This window comes from Taurulus bubalis (assembly GCF_910589615.1).
Source record: "Taurulus bubalis genome assembly, chromosome: 12".
NCBI classification, from domain to species: Eukaryota; Metazoa; Chordata; class Actinopteri; order Perciformes; family Cottidae; genus Taurulus; species Taurulus bubalis.
This window is the reverse complement of record NC_136600.1, coordinates 24254388-24278586: the sequence shown is the minus strand read 5'-3', so window position 1 is coordinate 24278586 and position 24199 is coordinate 24254388. Positions and strand designations below refer to the sequence as shown.

Below are 24199 nucleotides of genomic sequence, written 5' to 3'. Positions count from 1 at the left end.
CGTCTGTGAGTTGAAAGCTGGGTCTGTCCTGCTGTCTGTGTGTGCAAACGAGCTGCGTGACATATCTGTATGATCCTGCTGGAATAAATAACTGAGGGGGATTGTCACCTCTGAGAAAGAGGCATGGATTGGAGGGAGTCAGCTGTGACAGGAACATACAAACAGATGAGTGAGTGGGTTGTAGGTCAGGTCTTTGCAAATGGAGATGACTTGCTTTTTTTGTTTTGTTTTGCAATGGCATAACGTATCTGTGTTATAATAACCTCCATAAATAGATGGCCTCACCGTATCTCAAAGTCCCCAATGGAACATAACGCTGTGTTTCTGTCTGCCCACTTATCCCCTTGTGACTCAGCCTCGTTGACCTTTATTTACACTGTTATCTTGCATTACATTATAATAGATTATGAATTCATCAAGAGGACTGCAATATTCGAGCCTGTGTGGCCTCCACACACAGTCTAACTGTTGCACGTCGACCATGACAGAAGCAGTCAGTGTGAGAGGGACCGACGCAAACAGAAGAAGCATAAAAGCCCTTTTCAGAGCTGAGCGTCCATGTGCATCTGCCTGCTTGTAAGCTCACAACAGTAATACAGTACAAACTCACTGGGCAGCCCGACATCAATGAAGTGGAGAGGAGGACGCTTTGTACGGCTCGGGGAACGCTATTCATCAGCTCCCTCCATCCACACCGAGCGCCGATTGTCCCACCGCACAACACAACCAAGCCAATAAACCACAGTGCACCAAATTACACTTGACAGTGTGTGTGTGTGTGTGTGTGTGTGGTCCAGTGTGTCACTAACTGCCTGAGATGAAAAGAGGGCAGAGGAGGAAAGAGCAAGAGGAGAAAGTGTTGAGACAAAACCATGTCAGCTGTCCTTCATTCATTTTAGACAGTTGTGGCCCAAAGCAGATGGGACTTGAACTGATGATGTCAGACAATGGGAGAGAGATGACACGAGAAAGAGAGAGATAGAGAGAGAGAGAGAGGCATAGGCGAGATCTGTACCCCATCATCCTGTTTTTAAGACCACCTTTGATTTTGCACATTAAAAAAGTGAGAAAAAAAAGGAGAAGACGCTTTAATAAAAAGGTTGACGTCAGCAGATTTCTCAAACACACGCTGACACTGCAGTGTGTTCACATGAGGTATAGACAAAACATCCATGTCGTGCTGCTCCTCTCTATCCACATAGAGGCTGATAAACACAACACACGTGTGACAGGAACAAACAAACACATCTGTGAAAAAAGCAGCAACAAAATGACTCACTGGTGCTGAATTGAACATGTAACATCTTTTATTCTCATCAAGGTAACAGACGCTGAATACTCCTGCGTGGGACCAAACATAAAGGACCATCTCTGTCAGGTCAGCCAAGGCGTGTCCTCAGCTGACAGCAGCACTAACAGCTGAGCTCTGATAATAGGATTATTTACTTCTGCAAACCTCAGGGACAACGCACATGCTGTGATGACACTGGGATATGCACTTCCACTTTGTGGAGATGAGGGTGCAGACAGAGGGCTCTGTAACACACGTCAATGGTAAACAAATAAAAAAATCCGGCAGTGACTTTGTGTTTTTGTTTTCATGAAGAGTTTCTGAAGTGAAAGCCTCGAACAGAGCGTTGCACAATACACTGGGAGTCAAACCCTGTGATTTCTGCCTCAACGAATCCAGCAAACAGACCAAAACTATAATAACTTACCGCATCCAATTGTGTGTGTGTGTGTGTGTGTGTGTGTGTGTGTGTGTGTGTGTGTGTGTGTGTGTGTGTGTGTGTCTGTGCACCTGCAGGGCTTCCAGTTTGCCAAAAGCAAGATAGTTCCTGTTTACAAGCTCAGCAGTCACAGCCAGTTCCCAGAGGAAGACATACACACACACACACACACGCACACGCACACGCACACGCACACGCACACGCACAGGCCTTTGTTAGCTCTGGACATTATTGTTTTATGACGTGTGTGTGTGTGTGTGTGTGTGTGTGTGTGTGTGTGTCCAGAGAGATGTGTCGCTGCTGGTGCGCACATGCATTACTGTCTCCTCTCCTGTCCCCCTCTGCTCCTCCCTGGTCCTCTCCTCCGTTCTCCTCCTCCTCGCCTCTTCCTCATTTCCTCCTCATCCTCGTCTTCCGCTTCCTGACTTTGTTTCCGACCACTTCGCGCCCTCTCCGACACTCTTCTCCAGTGAGTTTCCATTCCTCCCCTCCCTCCTCGCTCCTCGCTGCCGGTCTCTCAGTCCCTCCGTTCCTCTGTGAATAGTTTTTCACTAGACTTGACCTCAACAAAGACAAAGTCCTGTTGAGTACATACCCAGCAGACAGGGAACTTCAGGCTATGGCTCCACAGCCCGCGTCCTCGCCAGGAGGCGGCTGTTGGATCCCATGGCTAACCCCTGTTATTACGGCCCTGAAAACAACTGGCTTATGCAAACAGGGAACCATGGGACTCTGGGATGGAATATCTGACTTGCATGCATGGATACACACGTGCAGGCGTGCACAAACACACAAAAGAGTGGCCAGTGGTCACTCAGGGTAACGCGTAACCCGTTTGCTCCCTGCTTTAATCGTTGCGCCTCTGAAACCTGACTCCATTTCATGAACACAAAATGATGCAGTGCCAAAATAACAACATAAAGAAGGGAATAAGCTGTGCACGCTCGTGGGAGTATGTTTGCAACTTGCCAGTTGATTTACAACAGTGTTTTTACAGATGGAAATATTTTTACACCAATTTAGACTGCGGAGCCATTCCAAATCTAATCTCATAGTTATTTTCCTATTCACTTGAGGCTCCCAAGTGTCTCACTTTCTAACCATCCTCACAGAAGAAAGCGGAGACAAAGAGAGACAGGGGAAACGGACAGAGGTGAGAAAAATGAGGAGGAAGGAGCAGGAGAAGAGAAAAAGGAAGAAACATTGCTTCAGAATGGTTTGTGTCTACTCCCAATTTAGGATGTTCTCCTGAAGCCATTTAATTGCAGGTCTTTTTTTATGACTTTGGGGCCTGAACTCCAAGCAAACAACAAAGAACCACATCTGAATCCGGCCTCACCCCAACCATATATGGATAGGAGACCATACATGGCCATTTCATACCTTCCGTTTGTATTAAGGGAATTGCAAATACATGTGATACCTACATACTTTAAATGAAATGTGAATGATCACAGGCCGCACAAAATGACATTATTATTATTCCGAGGAGAGAGAGAGAGAGAGAGAGACTGACACTCCCTGCACTCTTTGTCTCACACAGTAGGGGTCACTGCACACACTCATGAGTAAAACATATTCAAGGACAGATAAAAGCGAACACATAAAAACATGTTTGCAGCATCTGTGACATCACCACTGGGTTTCTGGAGGAACGTTTTGCAGTGTGATAGACTACGACTCCCTCAAGGCCAGAAAAGAGAAATTAAATGAAAATGGCAAATGAGAACGTGTAGGAAAAGCTGTGAGGAGCCGCGGTTACTGACATTTCCTCATTAGTGTTTGCTGCGAAGGTTAATTTCTGGATGATAACACAAAAAACACATCTAACGAATTCTACCTATCTGGTTGAGAACGCTGACATTTCATGTTTTATTAATCAAGCTTGAATTAACAGCTTTGCCAAACACCTGAGGAAGAAAATAAAGGAGGAGGAGATCATTTCATTACTGCTGACCGTCATCAATACTGCATCCGATACATCCCAAATAGCACAATAGGAGACAATCAACAGGAATCCAAATGGCGGCATTATTCCCAAGATTTCTGACCCACGCATTCCCATCATCCAGACGCAGCAGAAGCCCTATTGACAGGCTGCTGAAATATTAAATGTGTTTGGGTCATCGCACTATTTTTCACAGACAAGGAGCTCACTGGAGAGAATGTACATGGTGTCAATGGGAAGCAGAGAGAAAACTGGATAATGTTGTCATTCAATCAACAAACAGTACAATGTGTAGCCTAAAATAGTGCTGGCACTTTGTTACTTGCAGTGAAAACTGGGCATCACAGACAGCGTCTCCTGCTAATCTTATAAAGTATGAACTGCTTACTCTGATGGATAAAGCTGCCCATGCCGTGAGAGAATAGCAACTCAATTCAAAGGTGTCAAGGTGACACTGGGCCAGCCAGACATATATTATCTCTCTGACAGTCTTTTCTTCTTGCTCCCTGAACATCTTCCTCTCCATAAATAATCAGCTCACTACAGTTTAAAATATACAATTCAAAACAGAATTTTCTGTGACACATGTTGCATTTGTTGTGACTTAACAAAGCCCCATTTGACCACAATTCACAAGCCACACACGTGGAGAAGTGAATGTCAAGCTATGAGTGATGCCAAGTCAGCTGCAGCATACAAATAACACCTAAGTGACCAAGCAAGGAACCAGACGACCTCTCATTCACGTTAAGGTCACGAAGTGGGAGAGGAAGAGGCGTGGGATCAAAGATTAGTCTTTGAGAACGCTGCACTTCAAACTTCTTCAGTCAAATTATTTTCATTAATTCACCTCCCGTCACCTATCAAACACATACTGTATGATGATTCATTTACATCTCCTAATACCAAACTCTCCTATCTCTCAATTATAAATAAGAGACTGTGTATCGGGGAGATAATGGGTGAAAGACTCAATTCAATCTTCAATCGCTGTGTGATCAGATTGCATTTTATTACATGAAGATTCCACTCAATTTGAGTTATTTTAGATTCTAAAACATGTTCTTCATGATTTGTGAAACTATCATCTCCCGAGATGCAACGACACAGAGTTTAAGACATAAAACCGTGACGTCAGGAACAAAATCTGCAGCGATTTCAGAGATAGAGAGAAATCTGTGTGGCTGTGTGCGCTACACTGAATGTACATATGGACATGTGTATATCTAATCTTATTAAACATATAACAGTAGAGAGAGATGAGCAACAAAGTGCAGGGGAAGCGGTGATGAGCCGAAGTCAGGGAGATGCTTCTGATACGGTTCAGGATCAGGATATAAATGTGATAGATGTTGCCAAATACAACGATTCATGTCTTCAGTGTGATGATGTTATGTTATAACTCAGGAATACAGCAAATGTATATGTCAATTATTAAAGTGAGATGTAGCGTGACGCTACCCAAACCAACGATAGCTCTCCGGCTCAGCTCCTCCAGTGAGACCACATGACTCACATGCATTCATTAGTTAGCTCAGACCAAAAATAGAGAGATGTGATGCTATCGAGAAATAGCTCCAAGACCAGAGCTGTCAACGGGCAATACACGTTTCTCGTGTGTGTTGAGAGTGTGTGTGTGTGTGTGTGTGTCTAATGTTAAAAAATTCAGCCTTGCCTTGTAAATCATATAATACTTACAAGGTCCAGCAGGCAGGATCTGGATGGACATGCCTCCAGCTGGTGTCTGCTCCCTCTGCACTCAAACCAGTAAAGTGACCAATAAAGCAAGCGGCATGACAGAACAGGAGGGTTTCCATCCATATATGAGCTTCCAGAGGTTGAGAGATGGTGGAACCTCCCGTCCACGAAAGAAATGCTTGCAGGTTTCAACAATCACAGCCTTTATCCCCCCCACCCCATCTTCTCCATCATCAACACGGCAAGCAAACACAGTGGCACAATCTCCACTGCAACATACAACCACAGGCTGTTAATCAATCCAATTCTTAAGAAGTAAAGGGGAGGGAAGAAATCAGTCTTCGTTCCACTCCATGAGCAAAAGTATCTAAAGTCTGCCTGTGGTGCAACTACACTGCAGCTATGAATCAAACATTAATCAATCGTATTGTAGCAGGCAAATTAACCAAATTAACCAAATCATGCATGTGTTTGCAGAGATATGACGATTATATCACACAGACCATGCACCCTATTTCATCTTTGAAGGGATTATTGGAATTAATTCTATAAAAAAAAAAATATTTAGCATAAACTAGCAGTGGCTCCAGCAGCGGCACGACCGACAAAAGGCAGTGAGTGCATCCATCGTTATGGTGATAGTCCCCCGTGCCCGGAGCAGCCATGCATCCTTTATATATCCCTCGAGTCAAGGACCGACCAGCAACTCCCCCACCCGCCTCCTGCTTAGCCCCTCCCTTTTCACCCATCTCTAGCGAGCGATTGGCCGGTGTACGGGGGAGCGGTTGATGGCGATTGGACGGGAGACGGAGTGGAACCTTGCTGCCCTATGCATCAGTGCTCTCCAGGAACAGGCCAGGGTCAAAGAGAGAGAGAGGGAGAGAGAGAGAGAGAGAGAGAGAGAGAGAGAGAGAGAGAGAGAGAGAGAGAGAGAGAGAGAGAGAGAGAGAGAGAGAGAGGACAAAGATGAGGATGTGGGAAATAGGAAAGATAAGAGTGTTGAAGGGGGAGGGAGGTAAAAGAAGAGGAGAAGAGAGGGAAAAGATGCATTACATTGCTCACCTATATGTTATCCATACGCTGTCCATGCATAACATCCATAAGATATGATCACTAGTATGACGACTATGAACATCAAGTCTTGCAGAGAGACAACATCGTGATGGTGAAACCTCCGTATGTGACGTCGACAGTGCAGAGAACACACTGTCTTGACTTCAGGGATAATGCAGTGTGGAACAGATGGAGCCCGTAAGCATGCAGCGTGGTGGAGAATTGACGTATTTATTGCGTGCGCGTGTTTATGGAGGGCCGGGTTCAGCAACGCATGGAGATGAGGGAAATCGTTATTGATGAGCCATGATTATTGGTGTTGGTGCCGATAGATCACTGAAAGAATTTGACTGTGCAAGTGTGTAATGCTCTTTCTGCCCAAGGCCTTGCTCTAGGTCATGTGTCATTTATTATGTATTTTGCAATATGGCATAAAGAAAACAATTGGAATATTTTTTCCTTGACCAGATGCTTTCTTTTACAAAGACAGTTAGCATTGAAGGGATAAATATTCCCATTCGTTGTAGGATTTTGGGCTTTGAGTCTACGCTTATATTGTATTATATATTGTAATTAATAACTCCAATAAAAAACGGTCCAAATCCGTCATACAGAACTTTAAAGCTGTGTCCAAACAACAATATCCAGTCACATAACAAACACCTATTTAGTCCATGTGCACGTTTTTAAGCAAATTTATAACATTTTTATGAAAAAGCGCCAGATAAATGAACTCATGTGGTGTTGGGATTTGATCTTAGAGTCATTTGCAGCCACAGGAAATATGACTTGGCTCAACAGAAATCATTATGCTGATATCCTGTGACAGAAGGATGCAAGCCGTGCGCTTTCTAAAACCAATACAGCCAGTGTTTCAAAGCATGATCCAATTAAGGACGTTTGCACGGACACACACAAATAGACATACACACGAGCAGGCAAAAGACACACAGGGAGAGGTCAGGATGCACACACACACACACACACACACACACACACACACACACACACACACACATCTGAATGAACTGCATGCACAGAGACGCACAAAGGTGCAGACAAACACGACACAAACACACTCGGTGCAGAGTTCCAGCTGTCTCCATGTAAGACACCACAGGGCGTCTGACTGGCTTTCTTCCCTTTTCAACCCATCGCCTCAGTGTGTGTGTGTGTGTGTGTGTGTGTGTGAGAGAGAGAGAGAGAGAGAGAGAGAGATCTCCAAAAGTGCAGCTGTCATGAAGCATTTTGTCTTTGAACTACTTTGAAACAAAAAACTTTCCAAACTAATGAATGGAATGTTACAATCCAATAATAAATTAAAGAAAATAAACAGATTAAACCACTTTGCAAAGTCTTTTTTCCATAGTAGTAAATACATTAGGGAGTTGTTATTGTTGTTGTTGTTGTGCATGTATGCAAATACGGAGACAGCACCAAGTCAAACAATGTGCTTTTTTGCAGGTAAAGTTCAAACAGTGCAGCCAAGGCATCATATTATTTCTCTGCATATATGTCACATATATATCTTTTGAAAGATATAACAGGACTATGAAAGAGAGACAGCAACTGAAACAAAGAAGAGAGAAAAGATGGAGAGAGAGAGAGAGAGAGAGAGAGAGTAAACACACAATTCATTCAAACGCACAAATGACTGCATCCACACACACACACACACACACACACACACACACACACACACCAGAGGGAGAGTTTAGTTTTCCCCACGCTGGCCTCTGCAGGGGGGAATGAAAAAAACTAAATCCAATGAACTCCAGAGAAAACCACTTCCTCCACTGCTTAGAAGTGTGTGTGTGTGTGTGTGTGTGTGTGTGTGTGTGTGTGTGTGTGTGTGTGTGTGTGTGTGTGCCTGCTTGTCTACCCGCAGTGCACATGGTTAGCATTCAAAGCTGAATTCAATAGGAACCACACAGTGAGCTCTATGGGTAGAGATGAGAGGCTGAGTTCACAGCTGAATTAAACTGAACAGAAACATATGGAGAGGAGAACTCTCTCTCTCTCTCTCCCTCTCTCCCTCTCCCTCTCAAATATTCATCTAGCGTATTGTATTGTCAGTGACAAGGACTGCAAACCATTCTCATTAAATCTCACCATACTCTGCATGCTAAACATTACCAGTGCAGCAGGAGATGAGCCTGAACAGGCAGTTGGCTACTGGTGCAGATTATCTGGGACTGAGAGTAAGAGCATATTTGGGGAAGAGTCCAACTATTTAATCTAAGCACGCTCAGTCTGTAAATCCATATGCAGCCAACAGTGTTTTTGTGGTAAAGTGTCTTCTCTCAAACTCATCTAGATTATAGGCTTTTTTCATTTTCCCCTTTATCAAACACGTGTACTGAATAAAATGTGTGAGCTCGTCTGATTGCATGTCCATAGCTAATCCAGGTTTAGTTATGGCAATGCTAACTAGTGCAACTTCAAATTAATGCATATTCATCATGATTAACACACAATTACTATTTATTTTCAGGGTTAATGTCACTGGCACAGACATCGCGTCCGTTTTCTATTTCAATTTCTCCTTCCTTCCTTCCTTCTGTCCTTCCTTCCCTCCCTTCCTTCCTTCCCACCATTCCTTCCTCCCACAATTCCTTCCTTCCTCACTTCCTTCCTTCCTTCCTTCCTTCATTCCTTCCCTCCCTCCCTTCCTTCCTCACTTCCTCCCTTCTCTCCCTCCCTTCCTCCATCCCTTCCTTCCTTCCTTCCGTCTGTCCTTCCCTCCCTCCCTTCCTTCCTCCATCCCTTCCTTCCTGCCGTCCTCCCTCCCTCCCTCCCTTCCTCCCTTTCTCTCTCCCTCCATCCCCTCCTTCCTTCCTTTCCTCCATCCCTTCCCTCCCTCCCTACCTTCCATTTCTTCCTTCCTCCCTTCCTTCCTCCCTTCCTTCCTTCCTTCCTTTCCTCTATCACTTCCCTCCCTTCCTCCCTCCATCCCCTCCTTCCTTCCTTCCTTTCCTCCATCCCAAAGTGTGAGAGTACAAGGTAAAGGAGAGAGGTAAAGAGCCTCATGTCCAGCTGCAGCATGGACTTTAGGTGCATTTGTACGTGTGTGTGTGTGTGTGTGTGTGTATGTATGTGTGTGTGTGTGTGTGTGTGTGTGTGTGTGTGTGTGTGTGTGTGTGTGTGTGTGTGTGTGTGTGTGTGTGTGTGTGTGTGTAATGAGCAGGTTGAAGCTGGTAGAGAGGTTGAAGTTAGTCTGGGTTTAGTCTAGAGACGCACACTCAGCACTATAGTGAGGCCCAATCCTGTGCATGAATTCTATTTTTCCTTTTCTACACCAATCAGAAACCCCCATCTTCAGCTTGGGACCCCTGATAGTAATTAATCACTCGTCTCATAATATAATGAGATAATAATATAACGGAAAAGGCTTGTTGGTGCTCCTGTATGCCTCACTGTGAGGAAGTGATTTGGGATCATTCTTGATTTTAATGTTGCTTTCTTAACTTTGTAAAAAATAATAATAAATGGAGCACATAAATACATAGAAATGAACTGTTAATCATTAAAACAATGGTGTTAAATAATAACAGATCAGCCTTTTGCCACCGATAACCCATCTAGCTACTTGAGTCGCTATTGGACCAATATCTAGTTTGGGTATTGGTGCATCTGCAGAAATGACTCAATGTATTGTCTTAATTCCGGGCAGGTTCTCCAGTACTGCCTACTGTCGCTTGGTTTTGGCTCAAGGTTTCATTCTAAATGAGTAATCACTGGGCGAAACCATTGCTCTGCCTATATTAGGCTGCAAGTAACCATAGAAACAATAATAATGAGGCATTGTGCTTCGTTAATGGTTAAACTAACTGCTTTGACTTGATGACTAAGTTAGGAAGTGACACTTTTCACCTGGCTTCAACCATTATTCTCTATATGGGGATACCTTGTGAAACATTATGTACACACATGTAGCTTTGAGGTCCTCCCAGTTCACACAATTGGGAGCAAAACAAGTCTGAAAAGCCCTGAAAAGACAAATGTTTCTCAAAACACCTTGGTCAAAGAAGCCAAGTTTGGATAAAAAAAACAGGAAATACCCAGTTGAGGTCACGCCAATTCCACAGTAAATGGCGATTGGAACAAAAAATAATACATACTTTCCCACACAAAAGAGCCAGATAAGATACTCTGTGATATTTGAATGTTTAGTCAGCCTTGATGAGGTGTGGTACACTCATATACACACACACACACACACACACACACACACACACACAAACACGCTTCATGTCCAGAATGCACCAGATCAGCTGAGAATTAAGTGAAAAATGCATTAATCTTAATTTTTTCATTTTGTATAGTCATTGAAAATCAATAACAGTTGGCTGGGTCAGAAATCTGTCAGTACAACCTGATTACTCTGATTCTCTGAGAGCAGATTTTCTGCCCGATTCCCCAAAAATATACACAGCTTTCATTTTTGTGAGTCAGCCTCAGGGATGAACTTCCAAGGGGTTGTTTTTGGGCAAAAGGCCTGTGCACAGGATTTGTCCTGGCATGTCCCAATCATTTCCCTTGACACCAGTTCAAATTCTGGCAAGTGGGAATAATAGGCCAAGCTGTCGGGTTGAAAACATTCTTGTAAAATGTTCATCCCTGAATGACCCAATTGGGAAACATCAGGTCAAAACTGTGGCTCACAGAGCCAAACACAACACAATCTACTGAAGACTGGATGTGCGTCCCATCCATCCCTGTCACTCAAACGCTTACGACACATCTTTAAAATGTCTTTTTTTTTGTTCACTCTTGGAATAACAGCTCAAATATAATGTCTGCTACTGTATGCTCGCTCTCCTGGAACCGATGACACAAAGCCTATCCATTTAAACGAGCCTTTCTGTGGGAAAAGCGCCACAAACGCACAAAGCATTCGAGTCAAAGGGAGATTAAACGGAATAATCTATCAACCAGAACCACATTCATTGGCACATTTACACCCCAAAAACACCACCTCACCCTGGAGAGAGTGGTGTATTTTTAGCATGTAGGTCCTGGGGGTATTAGGGACGTGAACCTACAAGGTCATGGTCATGCCAGAGAGTAGCTTGTGTCTAATGGGATTCAACGCGGTAAAGCTTTGATGGACCACAACATCTTACTTAACGAAGGCAGGGTGCACGTGGTGTTTCAGCTCAGCAACACAAACACATGCAGGAAATAAGCGACACGGTCTCATCCAGCATTTAAAGATCAGACAAACATAAAGACGCAGGTCCTTTTCATATTGGACAAATAGGATTACGTGGAACCCCTTTTCGTAATTACTTGCATGACCTACAAGACACAGATAGGGATGTTGAGCATGTAAATGCAATAAAAAGATCACGTGCACACGTCTGGAAGGATGTTCCTGACTGAGTGACATCACACCTACCTGAAGCCTGACCTGGGCCATCCAGTTTGGATTCACATTTTGGAAGAGAGCAATCTAAAAAGAGATAGAGAGAGAAAACAAATTAAAACAAAGTTAGGAGGAGGGAAGTTTAAAGAGTGAAAGCCGAGTGGAGCAGTACAGAAACATTCAGCATGTTTTAGTGTCAGGCGTTAGAGCTTTGACATTACAGACACATGAGAGAGGGAGCTATTGTGGATTAGCTCTTTGATCTGAGGAGCTGGATAGTCCCTCCCTGAGATTAAGAACATTAGACTGCACTCACACACACACACACACACACACACACACACACACACACACACACACTCGTACAAATGCACTTAAAGTCCATGCTGCAGCTGAACATGAGGCTCTTTATCTCTCTCCTTTACCTTGTGCTCTCACAAGGTAAAGGAGAGAGATAAAGAGCAAGGAAGGGAGGAGGGGATGGAGGGAGGAAGGGAGGATTGGAGGAAGGGAGGAAGGACAGAAGAAAGGAAGGAAGGGAGGGAGGAAGGAAGGAAGTAAAGAAGGAAGGAAGAAATGGAAGGGAGGGAGGGAGGGCAGGGATGGAGGAAAGGAAGAAAGGGATGGAGGAAGGAAGGGAGGAGGGGATGGAGGGAGGAAGGGAGGAAGGACGGAAGGAAGGAAGGAGGGGATGGAGGGAGGAAGGGAGGAAGGACAGAAGAAAGGAAGGAAGGGAGTGAGGAAGGAAGGAAGGAAGTAAAGAAGGAAGGAAGAAATGGAAGGGAGGGAGGGAGGGCAGGGATGAAGGAAAGGAAGGAAGGGATGGAGGAAGGAAGGGAGGAGGGGATGGAGGGAGTAAGGGAGGAAGGATGGAAGGAAGGAAGGAGGGAGGAAGGGAGGAAGGACAGAAGAAAGGAAGGAAGGGAGTGAGGAAGGAAGGAAGGAAGTAAAGAAGGAAGGAAGAAATGACAGGGATGACAGGGATGGAGGAAAGCAAGGAAGGGATGGAGGAAGGAAGGGAGGAGGGGACGGAGGGAGGAAGGGAGGAAGGACAGAAGAAAGGAAGGAAGGAAGAAAGTAAAGAAGGAAGGAAGAAATGGAAGGGAGGGAGGGAGGGCAGGGATGGAGGAAAGGAAGGAAGGGATGGAGGAAGGAAGGGAGGAGGGGATGGAGGGAGGAAGGGAGGAAGGGAGGAAGGACGGAAGGAAGGAAGGGAGGAAGGAAGGAAGGGATGGAGGAAGGGAGGGAGGGAGGGAAGGACAGAAGGAAGGAAGGAAGAAAGAAAGAAAGGAAGTAAGGAAGGGAAGGAAGAACAGAAGGAAGGAAGAGAAGAACAGAAGGAAGGAAAGAAGAAATGGAAGGGAGAGAGGGAGGGAAGGAAGGGATGGAGGAAAGGAAGGAAGGGAAGGAAGGACGGAAGGAAGGAAGGGAGGGAGGGAGGGAGGGAGGGAAGGACAGACAGAAGGAAGGAAGGAAGGGAGGAAGTGACACACACACACACACACACCCTCAGATACACACACACAGGCTCATGCATGACTCTCAGCACAGCGGCTGATAAGCCAATGCATCGCTTAAAGACACCATGTGCCGTCGATAGCTGCATCTCTAGTGCCGGAGGAGGAATCCTCTTCACGGAGATGAGATGTTGAGAACATCAAGCGCTCACAGCGGTGTGTCTGGTGCTGCAGCTGCAGCGCTGGGACCAGTTCACGGCAATCTCTGCATCACGATCAATCCAGAATTGATTAATAAATAACGACGGACTCATTGTGGATGTTCTGCTAATCCACAACATCCACAAATTAAATGCATCTCAATGGAGACATCATTAAACAAGGCAAAATAAAGAAGGAAGGGAGGAAGGGTGGAAGGAAGGAAGGAAGGGAGGAAGGAATGGATGGAGGAAGGAAGGAAGGAAGGAAGGGATGGAGGAAGGAAGGGAAGAATAAATGGAGGAAGGAAGGGAGGGAAGGGATAGAGGAAGGAAGGAAGGAAGGGAGGAAGGAAGGAAGGAAAGGAAGGAAGGGAGAAAGGGAGGGAGGGAGAGAGAGAGGGAGGGAAGGAGGGAGGGAGAGAGGAAGGACGGAAGGAAGGAAGGGAGGGAAGGACAGAAGGAAGGAAGGAAGAAAGAAAGAAAGGAAGTAAGGAAGGGAAGGAAGAACAGAAGGAAGGAAGAGAAGAACAGAAGGAAGGAAAGAAGAAATGGAAGGGAGAGAGGGAGGGAAGGAAGGGATGGAGGAAAGGAAGGAAGGGAAGGAAGGAAGGGACAGAGGAAGGAAGGGAGAAAGGAAGGAAGAAAGGGAGGGAGGAAGGAAGGAAGGATGGAGGAAGGAATGAAGGAAGGAAGGGAGGGAGGGAAGGACAGAAGGAAGGAAGGAAGAAAGAAAGGAAGGAAGTAAGGAAGAACAGAAGGAAGGAAGGAAGGAAGAAAGAAAGAAAGAAAGAAAGAAAGAAAGAAAGAAAGAAAGAAAGAAAGAAAGAAAGAAAGAAAGAAAGAAAGAAAGAAAGGAAGGAAGGAAGGAAGGGAGGGAAGAAAAGAAAGGAGGGAAGGAAGGAAGGAAGTGAAGGAAGGAAGGAAGGAAGGAAAAGTTGAAATAGAAAACGGACGCGATGTCTGTGTCAGTGACATTAACCCTGAAAATAAATAGTAATTCTAGAGCGGAGCAGCTTAGCTCTTCTTCGCTCTTCTTCTACCTGTCTGCAAAGACCAGCCGGCTTATGCTGCTGCCTAACGAGGATTACCCAACGCACCTGTTCACCTGTTCACACGTCGCATGTTTCACTTCTTGCAGTGCGCTGTGGATAAAGTGCTCGTCCTCGAGGAAGCGTGTATAAAAAAGAAGTTACGAATTTAACTGGAGTGAATGTTCAGAGGCATCATTTTCAGTATTAAACCATCTAGATATTGTCTGGAGAAATCATGGGTATCTCTATGCTGCCGGGCAGGGATCAGACAGCAACATGCTCATGAGGACAGGAGGGAGTCTGCGAAGAGGAGAAGGCAGAAGTCATCTTCCACCAAAGCGGCGGAGAGAAAGAACCGTGTGATGGAGCGTTCACTCCGTGATCAACATCAAGTTTGAAGGGACGCCATAACCCAATAATATCCTCGTCTGAGCTCCATCTGCCTTGTGAGGGAGACGAGCTCTATTTTTCAATTGCCCGTGCAGCTTCAATAAAGTGCATATACATCTAATGTGCATAAACAGCGGGATGCCCAACCCAGATGTTAAAAACAGCAGAAGGCAGTAGAATTGTGCGCTTTGCTTTCACAGGTTCATCTTGCGGTAGCAGAGTGTGAATATCAAATGAATTTCCTTTTCGTTGACGTGCGAACATTTAACTGCAGGTTTTCGCCAGAGCTTTCCGTGTGAAAGCTAAACCAGCAAAATAAACAACAGCTAGCGACAACAGCACAACAACAATTGGCAGTATTTCTTCTAAAAACTGTACCAAAACCGCAGGGCGGGATGATAAGTTTGATCCTCAACCTATTTTATCTGAAGCCAGAGAGGCCAAGCGGCAGTTCAGCCCTCCTAAGCCAGGGGAGCGCTGGGCTGGCACTGTTTACGCGACAGGGATCAGAGCCTGCTGCTGTCTTCAAAGCAAGGGGGAATGCTACCCTGTGTGTGTGTGCGTGTGTGTGTGTGTGTGTGAGAGAGAAAGAGAGACTACACATTTCCTGTTGGACAGACTGAGCACAGCTGTTGACAGAAGACAAGCAGTCTCAGGCAGCGCACAAGCTCACACATGTACACTTAAACACACTGCAGGCTCTGCTTTGATTTCACCCAGGCTAAGTCCATGTTCTGCTTCATGACATGTTGTGTTGTTGTTGTTTTCCATAGAGACTGAAGAAGCCCAAGTCTGCCAAAAAAGGTTAAAAATGTCATTAATGCAGACTAGTGCATTACACTAGTACGTACTACAATTGCAAGGATGCAGATGGACGTGTGCAAGTGTGCAAGTGTGCTAGTGTACGTGAGAGAATATTAATTATTTAAAGTTATTGCCAACCTATCAACCCTTATACTCTAAATACCAGAGCTAGGGTGAAAAAAAGAGGCTGAGACTGGAGTCCAGTGACCCGTTACTGCTTCCCTCTACCCGAGGAGTCGAGCTGGCTCACTCACTAACCTACTTCATGAATGAAAAAGTGACACACATTCTGACACTTGACTTCGGAAGTACTTAATAAAAAAAAAAACGAGTGGGGCGGTGGTGGAGAAGGAGGAGGGGGGGGGGGGCTCGTGAGTCCCGGGTTTCTTTTTCAAAGGAGGCTCAGAGCTTTGTGGGAGGCTTGCAACTTCAGTCACCAGTTCCAGATGCTTTCTTGGTTTAAGCTGCCGGGAAAGAGGAGAGGAGATAAAGAAGGAACTGTAAAAGACGGGGATGATTGAAACATCTGCTGAAGGGGCACGAGGAGAGAGGAGGTCGAGGAAGGAACCGTTTGAAATGTGGAAGAATCCATATTGGCATTTTGGGAATTACAATACTGTGAAAATGCTTTGCTTTTTTGGAAATAATGATGCTTGGCACTCTTCTTTTAGGATTCATGCCAAAACAAAAACCTAAGACACTTTTTTTTTCTTTCTTTAATGTGCCGCCTGTTTTTGAATACATATTAATTTCCAATAAAACTGTTGTTTGGATGTCATAGTTACTGCCCAAGGCGAAGGAAGGCACTGATTGAGGTGAGAGTCAGAAACAGGAGACCGGATATCACAAACGGGATCATTATTTGAATGTATGACAACCCTGAGCAGAGGCAAGGTGTGAGGTAATGATGGAAGGCCGTGTGGGAGAGGAGTGGAGGAGGCGATGAAAGGAATGGAAAAGGATAGAATGAGAGGGAGTCTGCAGATGACTGACAAGAGGCTTCTCTCTTATCAGATGAGGGATTTGCAGGAGACACCCAGCCGAGCCCACAGCCTATTTTTATGACCCGCAATCCTCCTATAGGCCTCCATCCCTCGGTCATTCGCTCCATTCCTCCATCCCCCTCTTCCTTGCTTCCAGAGCCCCCGGGCGACATGGGTGGGATGTAATGATTTATACCTCCGTGCATGTGTGTGTGTGTGTCTTGTGTGTGAAGTAATGAGGCTGTCCCACAGGCTACATTTCCCATCCTACAAACGCATTACCAACCAATTGGAATTCCTGATTATCGACATATGGCCACAACAGATATCTTTCAGGTATATCATGTGGTATCAACAAGTCCCAGAGAAAAAAACCCGTCTTCATCCACAGTGACCGTTTTACTACTTTGGTTGGTTTGAGGTGATTTTGTTAAGGCCCGTGCATTCATTTTATGTTTATCACTTTACATTAAATAATGCAAAAGATCTCTCTTGGCATTTGCACAATGCAGAATAAAGTAGCTTAGATCTAACAAGGTATAGTATGGGTATAGATATAGATATAGGTCACTGCTCTGTTTAATTTTTACTGTGGTCTCCAATGCATTGCGTAAAATATTAATCTGGCATGTCTTGAGATTTGGGTCCAACTGAATGAATGACAAGCTAAAACATTTGAACAGCTTTAATTTGAAGTAACTGGAATATATCTGCACATGTTCTCTGGGCTGAAGAAAAGAAGCCCTGGTCTGTGTGTCTTCAAAGTGACCCCTGTCATAGATGTACATGACATTTTACACCAATCAATAATTTGTTGAGATAGAGAGGGTTACATGCCTGTAAAGTGTATTACGACTCTCTCGAAAATTGGTTGAGGGTCTCTGATGAGATCGATCAGCATGGTCTGGATGTAAAAGCAGGGACTCGCCTCACTGTGCTACCTTCTTGATTGAAACTCTCCATAAAAGTCTCCAATAAACAGTAAGAGAGGAACGAGCTATAGCAAACATCTGGTACGTATTGGGAGCATACAGGAGGCTTTTTTATAAAAGCTCAAAAAAAGTGCCTCTTCTTACTCACATATACAGTACACTGGCCTGGGATCCCTCGCTCGTGGCAGGCTGCTAACTGCTTATTAGCCGTGATGTGGTCATTTGTATTTCACAATTTAACTTTCTTTTGTGAGTTATTTGCATTCAATGTGTATTTTTTTTTTTACAGTGCTATAGGTCACAGTAACAACAACTTCCAGGACGCAACAGTCACTTTTGCTTCTTTTTGTGTCCCTGCTTTTGGGGAATTTTAGCCTTTCTTGAACAGATGATGTAGAAATGTGTAGAAATAGGGAAAGCAAGTGTTGTCAGAAAGTCAGAAATCAAAACCAAGCACTGACTGTGACCACTCGGCTACCAAGTCGCTCCTGCAGGAAGGACCTTCTTTCTTTTAAAGCAAACCACTTCAATGATTATTGATTATCATGGAAATCTAGTTATGTTTGTTGGATTTGAAGAGTTCTGGAAGCATCTGATTTCCAATAACTCTTCACCCATACAAGCAATGCTATCATTTCATGTTGTAACTTTGTCACATTGAGACGTCCTGTTGTATTGGATTGTTAAACCAGTACAATGCGGATCACAAACCAGTGAGCTGACCCTGCTGCTGCTGAACTAAAACACTGACCAATAGAATCTTTCAGTTTCGCTCTGTTGACAATGCAGACGTTGCAATGCAGGAGGTTAACATGTTGTACTATATCATACCATAACTATATAGATGTATATGATTCTTTTTTTTTTCCAAAGCGAGTCCTCCCTTTCTCCTTGAGTTGAATACGTGAGCTAGCTGCACGCGGGCCCCGGCGCTTTAGCGCTGCAGGCAGTGCCAACCTAAGCTCCTGGTCTTTAACTCTGACCAACTGCCAATTAGACTGTGCCCCTGGATGCAACCAAAAGGCTTCAGCCTCGTGGAGAGCGGAGCAGCCTACATTTTGCAGGGCGAGCTCCACCCAAGCCTCAGCTCTATAATTTGATGAGTGAAGGCTTGTTTGTCCCTGTAAGTATGTCAAGTTCTCCCTTTCTGAAGCTCACTCTCTTTTCCCTCAATTCTATATGTGCATACTTTCTTGACCTGCCTTCTCTTGTCTTTACCTGGTCTTCATTTGTCTTTGCCTTCCCGTTCACCCCCCTCCGTCTCTCACTGTACTGTCCACTGTACGCTACCCTGCACGGTCCTCTTTCTCATCTACGCGATTATACGAGAGTTCTGCTCTGCAAGAGTATGCAAGATAGCATCAGGTCATTATGCTTTCATCGACTACGATGAGAATAAAATGCAGAATCACTGCACTGACTTGGCTCTGGTTACAGACTGCACTGGCACAGGTCAGTGGGTTCACAGGGGGAAATGCCTCACCGTGTTGTCAATACTGACACTGTCATCAGTGATGCTAATGTCTTGTTTCTATACTCAATGCAGCAATGAAGTGTATATACAGCGGTGCAACAACATTATTGGTGTTTACTCAGTTGTTTGTTTTTGCTTCAACTTGCTGTCAGCCTGAAATCGAGCTCGAGGCCGACTACAAAGTCAGATCTTTAAAAGCATCGGGGCTTTAAAACCTGTCTGTGCAACACAGGGCTTCTTCCAAAGCAGAGGTAATCACTTATGCTCCTGCCTATCAATTATTCTTCTGGTATAAAAATCTATTATTTAACACTGCAGACTGCAAAGACACTCATACACATATAGTTGAAAGCCGGTCTGCATAAGTAATGAGTAGACGGAAAGCCAGTTTCACACAGTACTGTGTGTGAAACTGGCTTCTCGTTTCACAGATTACATAAACAGTAGATCTTTGCAAACGAACCCCGAGTCCCATACTGATGACCGCTGTAGTTATGGCTGGGGACACGGCTCTGGAGCAAGTTCTTTAGACAGTTATTTAATCTTATTCCAGCATACGGAACATCCGGCTGCTTTTATGTCCTAATCGAGTTTCACAGTGCAGTTCTGTACAGTAATGCTATTGCAAAGGCCCAGTAAATTAATTACAGATTACTCAAGAGACTATCCATGAATTAATACCTTGTTTAAAAAAAAAAAAAGAAGTTCTTATATCGTGGGCGCAAATGTTATTTTTGGTTTTGCCAGGATGGCTCTGTCCATCGTGCTCCAATGTATTTAACGGTGGTTAATAACCTAAAGATGTAATGCATCACTTCACGACCACAGGGATTTGGCATGCAGGGCTCTGCATTGCAAAAGATGACTGCACATTAAGGTATGCCGAGCATCACAAACCGCAGAGACAGTAGCACAGCGTCTTCCTAACAGGCTTTTCAATTTGTAATGCACTACTACAGACTTTGGGAAAGCAGAAATCCAATGATGATAAGGATTGGCTTGATCTGGTTTTGGGGGCCCTGCACATTGATCCAGGTTGAGACACAAGTGTTGCTCTGTTTGATGGATTGAGAAGTTCACATTGCTAGTGAAGAAGAGTGTTACGCCATCGGCATGCACACTTTTCATTCACAGCTACAATTTGAGAGGTCATTCCGGTGGCCGAGAGCAAATAAAAGAAACGTCTTCGCCCATTTGACAAGATCTTCACATGAAAACATCAGCTTTAAGACACATGCATCATCTTCACCAACGTAACGCCAACACGTTTACAACAACAAGCGCTGCCTCACGTCTCACTGTCCCCCTGGAAACTGTTTCCCGTTGTGTTGTGCATTTTCTTCTTATGTTCCGGTATTTGCAGTGCTTGTGTGTCATCAATTCATGTGTTTGTGTGTCTGTCAAGTGATGATCTGAACATGCTGCACGTGACGGAGAAGGAGAGTGCTATCCTCACTCATCCACTCCTAAAATGTAATACATGACATCAACATTTTAAAGCGGGCAGATATAAAGATATCGGGATAGGCAGTGAATCAAACCCAAACAAAATGTACTCAGTTTATGGATATTTAACAACAAAAAACACAACTTCCAGAATCATCTTAATGCAATTCTTGACAGAACTAGGGAAAAACAGAGTTATGAGCCCTGATCGAATTATCTAATCTTTTTTAAGCCGGGGGCATGCTATGCTACTCAGGTGTGTGGGCTAAGAGTAACCAGCAGTGTGCTATTGGATGACTCACTTTGAGGAATGCTTCCTTTAAGTCCAAATCAACACTCCAAACAGGAAACAAAGGGGCGCTATCATCAACTCAAAACACAAGGAGAGAGCATTGGTCTGACAGCCTACCGATGAAGCTATTTATAAACTACTAAATATAGTTGCAGAGTGGTTTTGTATCTCCGTGCTTTCAGAGGTTTGTTTTTACAAACACTTGTAAAAGTAAAAAACACCTGGACAGCTGCGCGCGATGGGATGATAATGTAGTTTCATGTCTTCTAAATGTTCAAGAAAGCGGTTCTGTGTTCCTCATCCGCGACCGGTTGGTTGCAATAATTCCAGGATTGGATGTTAAATCACGGCATGAGCAACTAGGGAGAGTGACTCAGCAGCTGAGCTGTGATCCACAGCATCAGTGTGGGACTCAGAGATGGAGCTCCATCTGCTCACTAAAAATAATCAAGCAGAGAGGTGCATCGATGTTCAAGGGCCGACGAGAATATCATTGATTCAGGCGAAGAAAACGAAGAAAGAAATAGTGCAGGATCGAAGATTAGGATATTTAAACACTTTCTGCTCGCTTTGATGGAAATCTTAGTTTAATTACACAAACAGTAACTTCTCCTTCGGGCATCCAGCCGGGCGGTAAGTTACTCTCACACTAAGTCAGCCTCTTAGCCAGTGATCAAAGCAGCTCAGACAGCCAGTCGCTCACAGTTCTTGTTTCAGGAGAAGAATCAGATGTATTCTATCATACCACAGGCAGCAAAGTGCATCCAGAGCCCCAGCAAAGCAAAACACACTCACACATGTACACACAGAGCCCTGCAATAAAGTGCTAGGGATCAACTGGGATGAGCAGCTCTGTGCCAAGACTTCAACATGCAACAAGCTGGCAGCAATCATGGAGGCTGCTGGAGAGGCTGCCGGCAGCGGGGTGGCCATCACTACTGGTCCCTCACGGGGAAGCTGTGGGAAGACTGGGATGTAGTGTGCATGCATTAAGCACGAAGGACTAGAATGTCAGAGCAATGTTTGGACAAATTGCAAATCTGTATATGTGGTTGATAATACTTATACGAGAGTTGAAGTAAACGTTTTAAATGTTGGATTGAGCAATAATATATTTGAATTAATTGAATAAACGACACAAAGTGCCTTTTCCCATTGTAACAGCCCAAAAACTTTCCATGCTTTTTCTTTATAATAGTATCTTATTAAAGTTTCCTGAGGCCATATAACCTATTCCTGTCTCCATCATGAATACTGTATGAACTGCGTTTGCCGCTATATAAACATCCAAGCAGTCCAACTTCACAGTGAGCCAACTTTCCAGCCTGATACAACACAGCTATAGGAAAATACATTGGCAGGCCTCCAACCGACCGTAAGAGAGACTGCAGCATTTGAAAACAATCCACTTTGACAACATTCCTAACAGTCTGACTGGCAGAGGCAATTTATAGGAGAAAGTGTGTGATTTAAAGGCAGCTTAAACAAAGTATGAAGTAGTATGTGTGTGTTTGTGTGTGCACATGCAAGCACGCCGGCTATTTATTCATATGCACTTAAGTGGAGATGTTGTCTGTGTGTGTTCCTGTGTGTGCAATCTGCAGTAATAGTGAACAGCAGACCCCCAGGCACCAGGTGTCACAGAGAAAAACAGCTGAGAGAGAGAGAGAGAGAGAGAGAGAGAGAGAGAGAGAGAGAGAGAGAGAGACAGCTGCTTCTTCTGGTGTGTATCAGAGGTGGTCCACATATTTCCAAACACTGCACTTTTTCTTTAAAATGCACCTTTCCAAAAGGGCTATATAGCACTCCCTGGCATCCTGATAGCGGTGTCAGATTGGGTTAAATAAGTATTTCATAAGGTTAGAACATGGTGAGTAATCATCTGAAATCCCGGAGGTTTCAGAAAGAGAAAACAACATCTATTCTAAACACGTAACGTTGAAAAGTCTCAACTCTAAAACTTGCCACGCCATGTTTTCACACTCCTATAAATGCTTGTTATACAGGTTTGAGGAAAAAGAAAAAAAGAAATTCCAGGTAAAATATTATTATCATTGGAGAGAGCATGCTCATGTAATGCAAATGACACCTTGCCCTACCAGATAATAATAATAACATTAGAGAATAATGTTTCTCACGAGCAACAACGTGCCCCTGTGTTGTTATTTGGCTGATATCAGGTATACTGCAGCCCCCCTCTGTGAGGTGCGTGTGTTCTGGATGCAGAGTGATAAGGTGGGCAGGCCTCCCCTTATTATTTGTGAGCATGATGCCATCATATCAGACGGGCCCAGTGCAACCTATTGCCCATACGTGCATCCCTGGCCTATAGCCTCCATCCATGCATCGGATGTGAGACCTGGACTAAGAGAGCCGTGCATGACCCCTCCATGCTCGTTGACAAGATTGTTCAATCTACACACCTCTGAAAACGAAAAACAATTCATAGAAATGTGAGACACACATCACTATGGCTTCGTGATGGATACATCCCGTGACGACGAAATATACGCGTAAAGCACGCAGCAGCTGTAACCATCCACATCTTGTAGCGTACTTGGACCAACACAAAATGGGGTCACTGCCTAATAATTAAAAACGCACATATTCCAGGAGGTGTTATTTAAGCTGCTGTCATCAGAGGTTGCGAGATGGTCAAGTCAGAGGACTTAAATGTGGCAAATAACTACGAGATGTGCGCATCTCCAGCGCCACCGACGCCCACAACTCGCCCAATTAAAAACCCCGTGCGTGCTTCTTTTTTTTTTCTTTTTTTCCCCGTGTCATTTTTTGGCAACAATGTGGCAGACCACCAGTGATCTACTGGATCCCTCCCTGAGCCAGACTCGCCCCTTCCCGACTTACCGGATTTGAAAAACGCCGCTATGTCTGCCGCGTCCTTCGCAGCCTCATCTAGTCCCTCTCCTGCGCTCATGGCGGTGGGTCGCGAGTGCGGAAACAGCAACCGCTATATCCCTCAATAGGTTTTTTTTTTATTGTTATTGTTGCAATGATTATTTATCAGCAAAAGCGGATCCCGACGCCTTTCATTGAAGCAGATCCGGTCACGCAATCGGTGCTCTCTTCATTAAGCGAGAGACCTCCTCCTCCATTTTGGCCGAGAAGGGAAAATCCTGGCGACCGATCGGCGGCGCTCCCGAGTTGGGACGTGAGGGGGGGGGAGGCGGAGGAATGGGGGTGACAGCGAGAGAAGGCGGAGGTAGAAAAAAAAAAAAAAAAGAAGAGGAGGGGGGAGGAGGTCTGAGGGAGGAGGGCTATTCCGTTTCGAGTGGTGGGTGGGGGGTGGGATATCCTGGGATTCCGTTTCGGGGGGTTTTGGTGCATTGTGCGCCACCCAAATTTATATCGTGCGCCACAGCCCCCATCGTCCCT

The 24199-nt window shown here is 44.7% G+C and overlaps 1 protein-coding gene across 1 annotated transcript in view; it reads right to left on the bottom strand.

Annotated features, from left to right (window-relative positions):
• triob (trio Rho guanine nucleotide exchange factor b) overlaps window positions 1–23741 on the bottom strand; it is a gene marked incomplete at its 5' end in the record, with an annotated part of 92963 nt that extends 69222 nt beyond the window's left edge. Inside the window, 2 exons of the mRNA XM_079227369.1 lie at window positions 11831–11884; window positions 23672–23741. Of these exons, the coding sequence (XP_079083495.1) occupies window positions 11831–11884; window positions 23672–23741 (124 nt within the window). The remainder of the gene's footprint in view (window positions 1–11830; window positions 11885–23671) is intronic.
• Between the last annotated feature and the right edge of the window lie 458 nt (window positions 23742–24199).